The sequence below is a fragment of the Carlito syrichta genome, unplaced genomic scaffold (genome assembly GCF_000164805.1).
Source record: "Carlito syrichta isolate Samal-C Ts95f unplaced genomic scaffold, Tarsius_syrichta-2.0.1 Scaffold314870, whole genome shotgun sequence".
Lineage (NCBI taxonomy): Eukaryota > Metazoa > Chordata > Mammalia > Primates > Tarsiidae > Carlito > Carlito syrichta.
In genome coordinates this window covers 20,540-34,234 of record NW_007258966.1, presented here as the reverse complement: position 1 = coordinate 34,234, position 13,695 = coordinate 20,540, and the positions used below count along the sequence as shown (strand labels likewise).

At 34.0% G+C, this 13,695-nt stretch overlaps 1 protein-coding gene across 1 annotated transcript in view; it reads left to right on the top strand.

Moving 5' to 3' along the window:
- COL4A5 (collagen type IV alpha 5 chain) overlaps positions 1 to 13,695 on the top strand; it is a gene marked incomplete at its 3' end in the record, with an annotated part of 248,542 nt that overhangs the window by 215,544 nt on the left and 19,303 nt on the right. Inside the window, exon 37 of the mRNA XM_008072191.2 lies at positions 7,450 to 7,576. Within this exon, the coding sequence (XP_008070382.1) occupies positions 7,450 to 7,576 (127 nt within the window). The remainder of the gene's footprint in view (positions 1 to 7,449; positions 7,577 to 13,695) is intronic.

Below are 13,695 nucleotides of genomic sequence, written 5' to 3'. Positions count from 1 at the left end.
CACCTCAGCCTCCCAAAGGCGCGGGATTACAGGCTGAGCCACCGAGCCCGGCTGGCAATGATTTCTTAGATATGATACCAAAACCACAGACAGCAAAAGAAAAATTAGATAAATTATACTACATCCATCAAAATTTAAAACTTCTGTATATTCAAGAACATTATCAGCAGAGTGGACAGACATCTCACTGAATAAATATTTGCAAAGTATATATCTGACAAGGGATTAATTTCCAGAATTTATAAAGAACTCCTACAAGTCAAACAGCTCAATTCAAAAATAAGCAAAGGGCTTGAGTAGACCATTCTCCAAAAAAGACATTACAAATAGCCAATTAGTATGGGAAAAGATGGTCAACCCCACTAAATATTAAGGAATTATAAATCAGTAACATAGTGTGATAATACTTCATACCTTTTGAAAGGATAATTAACAAAAAAAGTAAATATTTTCTTTGTGTAGGAATGTAAAATGGTGCAGCCTCTGTGGGAAACATTATGGCATTTCCTCAAAATTTAAACATGGCATTATCATATGGTTCATCTATTTACTTCTGAAGATACATGCAAAAAATTGGAAACAGGATTCAAGTAGATATTTTTATAACCATTTCCATAGCAACACTATTCACAATAGCCAAGAGGTGGATGCAACTCAAGGGTTCATTGATGGAGAAATGTATAAATTAAACGTGGTATACACATACAATGCAATATTATCCTATCTTAAAATAGAATGGTACTCTGATACATGCTGCAACATGGATGAACTTTAAAGACATTGTGCTAAGTGATAAGAACCAGTCACAAAAAGACAAATACTTTATCATTCCACTTACATGTGATATCCAGAGTAGTCAAGTTTATGGAGACAGAAAGTAGAATGGTGGTTGTCAGATATTCGAAAAGGGGGAAATAGAAAGATGCTGGTCAAAGTGTACAAACACTCAGTTATAAAACAAATAAGTTCTAGGGATAAAATCTACAGCATGGTGACTGTAGTTAACAATATTGTATTGTATACTTGAAATATTTTAAGGGAGAAGATCATAAATGTTTTCACCACAAAGAGAAAAAATGGTAACTAGGCAAAGTAATAGACGTGGTAACCAATTTGGTTATCACTATGTGTATAGAGTTTCAGTTTGGAATGATGACAAAAGTTCTGGAGATGTATGGTGGTAGTGGTTGAATAGCAGTGTTAATGTACTTTACGCTACCAAATTGTACTCTTAAAAATGGTTAAAATAGTAAACTTTATGTTTTATATATCTTGCTGTAATAAAAATCTGCATAAAAGTGAAGAATGGTTAATTAGACTGATTTAATCATTTCACAATGTATACAGGTATTTTAATATCACATTTTGCCCCATAGATGTGTATAATTATTATTTATCAATTAAAAATAAAAAAAAATTTACAGGAAAAAATGGGGAAAGGATTTAAATATGCATCTCTCTAAAGAAGATATATAGATGAACAATATATACATGAAAAAGATATTTAACCTTATTAGTCATTATGTAAATACAAATCAAAACCACATTGAAACACCACTTTACACTCACTAGGGTAGCCATAATCAAGACAGAAAAGATCAGGTGTTGGCAAGGATGTGAAGAAATTGGACACCTTTTACATTGCTGGTGGAATGGAAAATTGTGCACTTGCTGTGAGAAAAATATGTGACAGTGCCTCCAAAAGTTAAATATAGAGTTATCATATGACCTGGCAGTATCACACCTAGGTGTATTTGCATGAGAAATAAAGTTGTATTCCCACACAGAAACTTGTACTTTAATATTCATAGCAACATTATTCACAGTAGCCAAAAATTGGGAAAAAAAGTTCATTAAACAATGAATATACTATTGTGCTATACAAATTGTGCTATCCTATACAGTGTAATATTATCTGTCAACTAAAAAGAACGGAGTATTGATACATGGAGTAACATGAATGAACCTTGAAAATATGCTAAATGAAATAAACCAGACACAAAAGGCCACATATTATATGCTATGATTTGTTTGAAATGTCCAGAATAGGCAAACATATATAAACATAAGGCAGATTAGGTGAGAGGAGAATGGGGAATGACTAATAATGGGAACAAAATTTCTTTGGGAAAAAATGAAAATTTTCTAAAATTAGGTTGTGATGATGGTTTTACAATGCCATGGATACACTAAAAACATTTGATTATGCACTTTAAATGGATGAATTTTAAATGGAATATGAATTATATCTAAGTTATTTAGAGACTAGACACATTATTGGAAAATTCACAGAGTGTCTACTTATAAAATGTAATTTTTTTCATATCTCTTAAAATTACTATATTTTAGGATATTTTTAGTTCTAGAATTCTGGGATTTGTTGAACAAAGAAGTTATTTTCTTTGCAACTAATTTGAGCCTATTTTAAGTAATTTTATGTTGTGTAGTTACTAGAACAACACATGTTATGATAGTATAGAATAGCATTATTTTATGTTATATTTTTCTCTATTTGTTTAGCATTTTAAGTCACTTTGGAGAACATTGAGCTGATATTTGGAGAAATTTGCTGTTATTCCTTCATTGGGTGGTATAGAGCTCATTATCTTATAAACTTAGTTCATACTATTTTTCTCTAAGTTCATCATCACCTACTGAATTTTATGAGGTGCTTTTGGCCTGTTCAGGCAGCCTTGAGCCATTATTTATCAGTTTGTTTTTGTTAGCTTAACATTTCAATACCTGGGAGAGCTAAATACCATACAAATTTGAAGATTTTTTTGTATACTCTCTTTTCTGTATAATTTATTAAAATGCCAGTGGTTGCTCAATGGGTATAAAGTTTCAATTATGCAAGATAAACAAATTCTATAGTTCTGCCATACAACATAGCGTCTACAATATAGTTAACAGTGCAGTATTGTTCACCTTAAAATATATTAAGTGGATAGACTTCATGTTAAGTGCTTTTACTACAAAACACACAAACACACACACACAAAGAACACAAATTTTGAGGAGTGATAGATATGTTTACTACTTTGTGGTTACAGTATCATGGTGTATGCATTATTTAAACTTATTAAAATGCATGCATTAAAGATGTGTAATTTTTGTATATCAATTTTACATCAATAAGACTTTTTTAGGGGAAGTTGTCCATGGCCTGAAAATCTTCTTACTTATGGACAAGAATTTTTTTGTATTTATCAAAAGATTTCTACACTTTGATCACTTTCATTACATTCTCATGTAAAAATATTCACATAGTGACAGTCCAAGTACTCATTCGCCAAAAAAGTCCATGGTACAAACTTCAATACAGGCCCGTGGGAGTTGTTTAACGTGCTCCAGTAGTAGTAGCACAGCAAAACATGTATAACAAGAGCTTGCTTCAATGACACAGAAACTTGGGTTTATCCCAATTCCTGAATTTGAATAAGTGAGTAACCTTTCTAAACCACCACTTTCTCATAAGGTTATTGTGAGGATTAATTTTAAGAATATAGGCTAGTTAACATAATGAAAGGCACAAACTACATGCTCAATTAATGTTTTCAGAGCTAGTGGTGGTGATTCAATCAATTTGTCTACTTGTTGTAAGAGCAGCTAATCTCAAGAAACTATTGCTCTGTATAACAAGAACAAGTTTCGGTGTTCAATAAAAAGCAGCTCTACAATCTTTCCTGGGAAGCAAGCACCTTATTGGTCATTCTATTGAGGTCTCCAGTTCTCTTGTCCAGATCCAGAGAGTGCCATTTACACTCTTACACCATAATATCTAGAAATACTGTTCCCTAGAGTTGTACGACATGCGGCCTGTGTGTAGGAGCTCTGTTTAAGCTTTTTTTTTTTTTTTTTTTAAGATGTGAGGTACAATTCAGGGTTAGGTATATAAACGTTGATTATGCAGGTACACTTGATGAGGTGTGCCCCTCCCTCCCCTGGCAGTTTCCCTCAACTGCCAATCCCACCCCTTCCCCTGGCAGTTTCCCACTACTGCCAATCCCTTTCTTTTTTTTTTTTTTTTTTTTGAGTTGGAGTCTCACTCTGTCGCCCAGACTGGAGTGCAGTGGCCGCTCCCAGCCACCGCCGCCTCGACCTGTTGGGCTCTGGCGATCCCTCCGCCTCAGCCTTCCAAGTAGCTGGAATTACAGGCGCCTGCTACCACACCGGCTAATTTTTTTGATTTATTGTAGAGATGTAGCCCAGGCGAGTCTCGAACCCGCGGGCTCAGGCAATTCACTCACCTCGGTCTCCCAAAGTGCGGGATTACAGGCTGAGCCACCGAGCCCGGCTGCCAATCCCTTTCTTATAGAATTATAATAATTGTTCAAGGTCCGCTTATGAGTGAGAATATATGGTACTCTGTTCTTTGTTTCTGTGATAGATCACTGAGTATGAGAGACCCTAAATCCATCCAAGTTGCTGCGAATTCCATATGTTTGTCCTTTTTTATGGTTGCATAATATTCCATTGTGTATATGTACCACATTTTTTATCCAGTCCAGCTTCAATGGGCAGCATGATTTGTTACATGTTTTTGCTATTGTAGGTAGAGCTGTAACAAACATACGTGTGCAGGTATCTTTTTTGTAGAATGATTTAAGTTCCTCCGGGTATATTCCCAATTATATCAATTGTACATCAATTGTATATCAATTGTACATTTTGTTAATTGTATATCAGTTGTATATCAATTTTATATCAATTATATATCAATAAGCCTTTTAAAAAAATCTGACCTCCACTTTTTAATTTTCCCCTTCTTAATGTTCTCTGTCTAAAGTAGAATCTCTTTGTGGCTTTGCTCATGGTATCCTTAATCTCTATATAAGGCTGCAAAAACATTAACAATTATTTGGGGACCACAACTTTCAACTGATGAACTACTATTGTAACATTTTTCTTGCTACAAAATTTTTACTTTTTCTTACCAAATAATTTCCATTTGTTGTCTTCTGTGACAATGCTTCTTCACTCTTACAATGGAATGCAGGAACAAAATAAACTAGCTTTCTCACCAGCTTTAATGTCTTCTATTCTGTAAAGTGTGGCAAACCTGTAATTTTATTCTGGATCTTAAGTTATAGCATGGAATCAAGTAGAAGATGCTATTATTAAGACATAGTAGAGACTGACTATGATCCAAATACTTTGAAGTTACCAATTTAAATTTTAACAACAAAAAGCTATCAAATTGGCTCATTTTTCTATATTCACTATATGCAATACAACATAGTGTCCTTGAAAACAGTTCTAATTTCAGGTTTGTCTTCCAGTGTTACTGTATTTGTTAGATGGTTTCACAGTGGTAAATTTGACTCATTGGATATAATATATTCCACTTTCAGAATTATATTAAATTTTGACATTAGAACAAATGTAGATATATGCAGCTGTGTATTCAAGTCACTTCTAGCTTTTGCTAGAAGTTCAAATAGATTTGAATTTTCTTTCCTCAGAGTGATTTATGAGATTCCTGCCAGTTTGTTGATTTTCTGAACACTCTTTATCTCTTTGTGCTTACTTTTTTTGAAACTCATTGTTTCCCTGCAAGTGTATGAATAATAAAAGGTTAGATGAAGCTTAAGCTAGTCAATTTTGGTTCTTTTTAAGAAGCCCTAATAAGATATTTACTTTATTTTTAAAATTTACTCAGTTTGAAGGAGTAGGGTCGTAAAGGTGATTAGAGGAACTGTATTAGGGAACAAGTGTTGACTGAACTTAGAAATTAGGGTTACAATAGTCCCCACTTTTGCACAGGAAATATGTTCCAGGATCAGCAGTGAATGCCTGAACCTGTGGATAACACTGAACCTTATACATACCACGTTTCTCCATTTGATAACAAAGATGGCTACTACGTGACTATTGGAGAGGTAGTGTACACAGCATGAATATCTTGGACAAAGGAATGATTAGATAGGACAGCATAAGATTTTATCACGGTACTCAGAACAGTGTACAGTTTAAAACTTATAAGTTGTTTATTTCTGGAATTTTCCATTTAATATTTTCAGACTACGAGTGACTGAAACCGTGGATAATGAAACTGTGGATATGGAGGAATTGCTGTATTTGTAGAATTTAATGTACTTCGGTGTTGTAAATAATTTGGAGTTTGTCTATTGCCTTTCAAGTTTACCACTAGTGGAATATTGGAATTTTTTTCATTTTTAAAATTTTGGTATATATTTTGTCATTCATAAATAACAAGAATTGTATTAGTTTATTCAAAGCTTTGCTGTATATGTATCTAAGTTGGAATCAATTTAATTTAAAATTTAATTGTATACCCATTTTGTTCTTCAAATGAGCTAAATATCTGGTTTATAGTGTTCAGAAAAAATACATACATTCCTAGTCTAAGATTCTTATTTTTTTTAAGTAATAAGATGTAAGGAGAAAAGGCATCAGTTTAAAAGGCTATTACCATAATGCAGAAACACAAGAGTCACAGATAGGTCTTATTCACCCAGACAACTGTGTCTACTAAGTGAGTAATGAGGCATTCAGTAAGTGATGTTGAACACTAGCACTTTGGTGAAGAGATCACAATCCTCATGAGCAGAGCAGAGAGCACTGTGGTAGAGAATTAGAGTTAGGGTATATGTTGTCATTGTTACGGGGAAAAAACTTGCTTTAATTGTGAGAGTGGATATGCATTCTTCTAAGGCTCTGTTAGAAGAAAGGATAATGCACATATTCATTGAGCAAAAACAGTTATATGTTATGTGAATTGTCTCTGACCCAAAAGAAACTCAATGTAATTGAAAAGTTAAGACTTTCATATGTGAAACCATTGCAGACATGACAGAATAACAACCTACCCTAAGCTCTTATGGTAAGTTCTCTTTGTCCAGGAATGCTTAATGTAAGAAGTAGGACTTTAAATGTCCACTGAAGAATTGATAGACTTCCTCATGTTATGATGAAATTCACCTTTGAAGTAGAACATACTATAGCTTTTGGTTGACATGCTTCTTGTAAGCGATGAGTTGCATTGTGGCACAGTAGGAATGATAATCACAGATTCTGATGTCAAATTGTTTGAATCCAAATCGAGATTCCACCACTTACTAACTGTATCACTATAACATGGGGATAATAATAGTATCTTTCTAATAAGGCTGTTAAGGTTTAAAGAGAATAATGCATCTACATGCTGTGGGAGTAGTATGAGTTCTGTGGTCGGATAGATTGGTTCAAATCCCAATTCTGCCACTTATTAAAGACCGTAGGCATTTGGCTTCTCAAGATTCAGTTTTCTCATTTGTAAATGAAGATAATAAAGCATAACTCACAGGGTTGTTGTGATGTTTAAATGAAGCAATTTTTGTAAAGCACCTAGCAGAGTGCCTGCCATATAATAAAAGCTCTGTAAATAATGTTATGTTCTTATACAATCTAAGTCATGTAGAGACTTCAGTTTTCTTTGTATTTCAGGGTGAACCCGGTCTGCCTGGATACCCAGGGAACCCTGGTATCAAAGGTTCTGTAGGAGATACTGGTTTGCCTGGATTACCAGGAAGCCCTGGAGCAAAAGGACAACCAGGCCTTCCTGGATTCCCAGGTAATATTCTTTTTCTTAAATACTTCCTTCTTTTCTTCCTTATTTACTCTTACCAGTATCACAGAGCAAGTTCTTATTTGGTAGACTTGCATTGTTTCTCAACTGGTTGCTGACTAGTAACATAATCTCTATCTCTTTTCCTTTTCTTTGCCCAAATTTCTTTCTGTGTAAAATGAGAATGAGTATTACTTACCCAGCAGGACAATATCCTGTGGGCAGAGAGACTGTTTGGTGAAGCATTTTTCAATCTTTGACTGCTAGCCACAAATCAATTCAGAACCCTTACTATTTTTGTAGGTGATAACATACACTTTCAAGCCCTAGACTTCTGCTGATTTCTCTTAGAAAGTTGTACACATGCACACAGCTGGTGGCTGTTGGTGGAACAATCATGCAGTTCATTCAAATGGCAAGAACTGAGTCATTCAAGCAAAAGATTTTAGCACTACAGTCAAGTCGGTAGCCTGAACTAGATTATTATAGTATCTGCTTGTTTGTGCTTGTATGTTTTTGTTTCTTTTTTTGAATTACACAGTGGCACAGATGAATAGGTCTTTGATTATTTCTTTCTTAACCTTTCTGCTGAAGTGCAGCATACATATGGTAAAGTATACTTAAGTGTACAAGACACTAAATGGGTTTTTACCCATGTTTATATCTTTAAATATATATATGTAACAATATAAAATAATTTTATTCCATAAAGTTTACTCATGCCTCTTCAAAGGGACCCCTCCTCTATCCCACTCCGAGGTAACCACTACTGTCACATCTATCACTATCAGTTAATTTTGCCTGTTATTGAAATTCATGTAAATGGAATCATATAAATGGGTCCTTGTGTCTGACTTTTCTTATATACATCATCATGTCTTTAAAATTCATTTATTTTGTTTCACATATCAGTAGTTTGTTCTTTATCATTGCTGTGTAATATTCCATTGAAGAAATGTACCTACAATCAATTACCTATTCTCCTGTTAATGGACTTTTGGATTATTACCAGTTAGAGACTATTATGAAAAAATATACTACTTAACATGTCTTTTGGTAGGCATACCATTGATATGTCTTATGTAAAAACTTGGAAGTAGAAACACTGAATCATGGGGTAGGTGTACATTTAAGTTTAGCAGATGGCACCAAACAGTTTTACAAAGTGGTTTATAAATTACAGTCTCAAAAGCAATGGATTAAACATCTGTTTGTCCAGTTGTCCACTTCCTGACCATCACTGGGTAGTGTCGGTCTTTCTAATTTTATCTATTCTGGTGAGTATGTAGAAGCATCTTACAGAGATTTTAATTTACATTTTCCTAATGACCAAAAACATTAGCCGCCTTTACATATACGATTGGTATTTGGATAGCATTTTTTAAAGTGTCTTCTCAATTTTTTTGTTTATTTTTAATTGATTTGTTTGAGGTCAGGTATGTTGGCTCATGCCTGTAATCTCAGCATTTTGGGAGGCCAAAGTGAGAGGGTTGCCTGAGCCTGCAAGTTCGAGACCAACTTGGGCAACATGGCGAGACCTCATCTCTACAATAAATTAAAAAACTAACTGGGTGTGGTGGTGCCTGCCTGTAATTCCAGCTACTTGGAAGGCTGAAGCAGAAGGATCACCTGAGCTTAGCAGGTTGAGGCTGCGGTGGCTGTGAGCATGCCACTGCACTCCAGCCTGGGTGACAGAGTGAGACTCTGATTTTTTTTTAAAAAGTGATTTGTTTGCTTCTTTTCTTTTTTCTTATTTTATTTTATTTTGTTATAGAGATGTGGGGTACAAATAAGGACTAACAACACAAGTAGGCTGCATGGAGGTGAAGTTTGGGCCTCCAACTGGCTTCTACTTCCCCTGATTTAGGACCAGGAACCTTTTGTGTTGTTACATGCCCCTCCTTCCTCCCTTCCTCCTCTGGCAGTGCCCAGTGACTGCTGCTCTCTCTTGTGCTAATGTGACTAGTGTTCAGTGCCCTCTTAAGTGTGAGAACATGTGGTACTCAGTTCTCTGTTTCTGTGATAGATCACTAAGTATGATGTTCTCCAACCCCATCCAGTTTGCTTGCTACCTGTGATCCCAGCACTTTGTGAGGCCATGATTTTGTTCTTTATGGTTGTGTAATACTCCATTGTGTATATGTTCTACATTTTCTTTATCCAGTTCACTTTTGATGGGCAGTGGGGTTGGTTCCATGTTTTTGCTATTGTGAATAGTTGTTTGTCCATTTTCTTATTGATTCAGAGCAGTTCACTATATACTCTAGATATGAGTCCTTTGTCAGATACATGTATTGAAAATACGTTTTCCCTGTCTCAGATTTGCCTTTCACTCTCTTAATGCTGACATGTAATGAACAAAAGCTGTTCATTTTAATGAAATCCAGTGGATCAATTTTTTATGGTTAATGCTTTTTGTTACCTTATTTAATACGTATTTGCCTACTTGAGATTATGGAAATATTTTCTTATTTTTTTATAACCTTTTTAATGTTTAAACTTTCATATTTGGGTTTATGATCTGTCTCAAATAGAAACATTTTTATAGCATGAGTTAGGGATCAAGGTTCATTTATTTTCCCACAGAGTTATCCAGTTGCTCTCCACATTTTTTCTTTTTAAAGAACCTAAATTTAGCCAATAAGTTGCAGTCACTCTTTTGTCAGAAAACAGAATGACCATATACATGGAGATCTGTTTCTATATTCTGTATTCTATTCCATTAGCTTTTCTAGTCTTACTTTAACACAACACTGAATTACTATGCATTTTTATTAAGCCTTGAAATCTGGTAGTGTAAGTACTGCAACTTTGAGTCTTTCTTGAAGTTTGGCTTGGTTATTCTAAGTCTTTTGCATAAATTTGGAAACCAGTTTATCAATTTCCACTTTTAAAAAACCTGCAAAGACTTTGATTAGGATTTCAATAGATTGCTAGGTAACTTTGAGAACCGATGTTTTAACTATACTCAATCTTTCAATTCAATGAACATGCTATCTCTTCATTTATTTAGGTATTTAATTTAATTCCACAATATGCTGCACTTCTCATTTTATAAATCTGGAACATATTTTGTTAGATTTATCCTTGGAAATTTGATGCTTTCTGGTGGTATTTTAAGTGGTATAGCTTTTCCCAGTTTATTTTCCAGTTGTGTGTTGGAAGTATATAAAAATAATTGATTTTGGAATATTGAATTTATATGTTAAAAATATTGTTGATCTTACTTATTAAATCTAAACTTTTACAGTTTTTTGTTTTATAAACTAAAATATCACCTCAGATATTTATATATCTTTTTAATTCTTTATACCGTTTATTTCTTTTTCGTAGCTTTCTACACTGCCTAGGGCCTCTAGTACATTATTTAATAGAAGCAGTTGGGCAACCCCTTTGGGTCCCCTCCCACTGTAGGAGCTTTTCTGTCCTCTCAATAAATCCTGCTTTCTTAAAAAAAAAAATGGTTACAGTTGACATCCTTATCGTTTTCCTAAACCCAGAGGAAAGTTCATTGTTTTTCAGTTAAGTGCAATGTTGGTGCCAGGATTTTGGACATATATTTTATTAAATTAAAGAAATTTCTTTCTATTCCTAATCCACTGAGAGTTTGTTTGTTTGTTTGTTATCAAGAATGAGTGTGAGTTGCATCAAATTCCTTTTCTGAAACTACAGAGGTGATCATGGTTTTTTCTCCTTTATTTTGTTAACATAGTGAATTACACTGGTTGATATTTTATGTCAGAATAACCTTGCATTCTTGAGATAAAACTCCAAGATGATCATGCTATATATTATTATTTTTAAATATTTCTGAACTTGATTTGCTATTTTTTTAAGTTGTCTGTGAATCGTATCAGTCTATGATTTCACTGAAGTTGTCAAATTTATTGAAAGAAAGTTGTCGATAATATCCTTGTTTTGTCCTTTAAATTTCTGCACAATATATAGTGAAGTCTGCATTTTAAAATGTTTTGATAGAAGTCATTTTGGTTTGATTCTTTATTTTAATTGATCTTGCTAGACATTCATCAAATTTTATTAATTGTTAAAGATTAACTTTTGCACATGATTTTCTCTACTGTTTGTTTTCTATTTAATTGCTTTCTGCCTCTATCTTTACTATTTCCTACATTCACTCTCTGAATTTAATCTTGTTATTTTTCTGGCTTCTTTAGTTAGATGCTTGCAATCACAGATTTTTCAGCTTTTTCTTCCTAATAAACTTTAAATTTCCATATAAGTGCCTAAGCCAAATCCTACATATTTTGTTCTTTTGTGCTTTTTTTTTAGCATTCAGTTTAAAATATTTTCTAATTTTTCTTTTGATTTCTGTATTTATCCCTAGGTTATTTAGAATTGTAAATTGTTACCCACTTTGCAAATATTTGGGGACTTTCTAGATAGCTTTTTGTTATTAACTTTTAATGTAATTCTATTGTGCTCATAATACATACTTTGTACAATTTTTTAGTACATATTGACACTTATCAGATGGCTTAATTTATGGTTTAACTTGATTAATTTTCTTTGTACCTTTGAAAATAGTTCATACCATGTAATTTTGTGAATTGTTTTAGAAATTCCCATTAGATCAAGTTGGTTGGTAGTGTTGTTAAAATCTTGTGTGTCCCGAGCCAGTGCTCAGTGGCTCAGCCTGTAATCCCAGCGCTTTGGGAGGCTGAGGTGAGTGAATTGCCTGAGCCTGCGGTTCAAGGCCCGCCTGGGCAACTTGCCGAGACCTCATCTCTACAATAAATCAAAAATTAGCCAGGCGTGGTAGCACACGCCTGTAATTCCAGCTACCTGGAAGGCTGTGGTGGAAGGATTGCCAGAACCCAGCAGGTTGAGGCTGCGGTGGCCGGGAGCGGCCACTGCACTTCAGTCTGGGTGACAGAGTGAGACTCCAACTCGAAAAAAAAAAAAAAAAAATCTTGTGTGTCCTTATCAACTTTTTGTCTAATTGTTCATACTGAGAGACTAGTGTTAAAAATTTCCCAATGTGATTGTGGAATTTTCTGTTTATTCCTTTGTTTCTGTCCACTTTTTGCTGTATGTATTTTGAACTTATTTTATTATATATAAATTCAGAAAAATTGTGTCTTCTTGAAGAGTTGACCCTTTTATCATTGTAAAAGGGTCAAGATACTTTTTTTTTATAAAACGTTTTTCTTTGGAATCTTCTTTGTGTGATATTAATATGGATATTCAGATTCTTTATGCTTAGTGTTTGTATGAATATCTCTATATATTTTGTTTGTTTGTTTCTGGAGTTGAGGGTCTCAATCTGTTGCCCAGACTGGAGTGCGTAGCACACTTACAGCTCACCACAGCCTCAACCTCCTGGACTCAAGTGATCCTTCTCCCTCAACCTCCTGAGTAGCTGGGACTGCAGGCATGTGCCACCACACCCAGCTAATTTTTTTTAACTTTTTGTAGAAACAGGATCTCCCTATGCTGCTCAGGCTGTTCTTGAACTCCCAGGTTCAAGGAATCCTCCTGCGTTGGCCTCCCAAAGTGCTGGGATTACAGGCATGAGACACCATGCCCCACCACATGTTTTATTTTTTGCTTGTCTGTATATTTAAAATGTGTGTCTTATGAACAAACATATACTTGTATTTTGATTTTTTTTCAGTCTGACAGTCTTTTCCATTTATTTGGAGTGTTTAGTCTACTTATATTTAAAGTAATTGTTGTTATGTTTGGTTTTAGTCTACTCTCTTGCTGTTTGCTTTCTGTTTGTCCTTTTCCCCTCCTTTCCTGTTCTCTTTTGGGTTAATGAAGTATGCTTTGATATTCTGTTCTATCTCCTCTATTGGCTTTTAATCTATTCCTCTTTCTGCTATTTTTAAATAATTGCTCCAAGGATTTTAATGGACACTCCTAATTTACCACACTCTGTATTAAATTAACATATGACTTCACACTTAATGTAAGATCCATACAATGATATTATTTTATTTGCATCTAATTTTGTCCTTTGTGTGATTTTGTTCATATATTTTACTTTGATATAGGTAATAAATCTTCAATTAATTGCTATTATTATCACTTTAAATAGTTCATTTACTTCTACAGCATTAAATATGAGAAACAGAACAAATTTTTTTTTTTTTTTTTTTTTT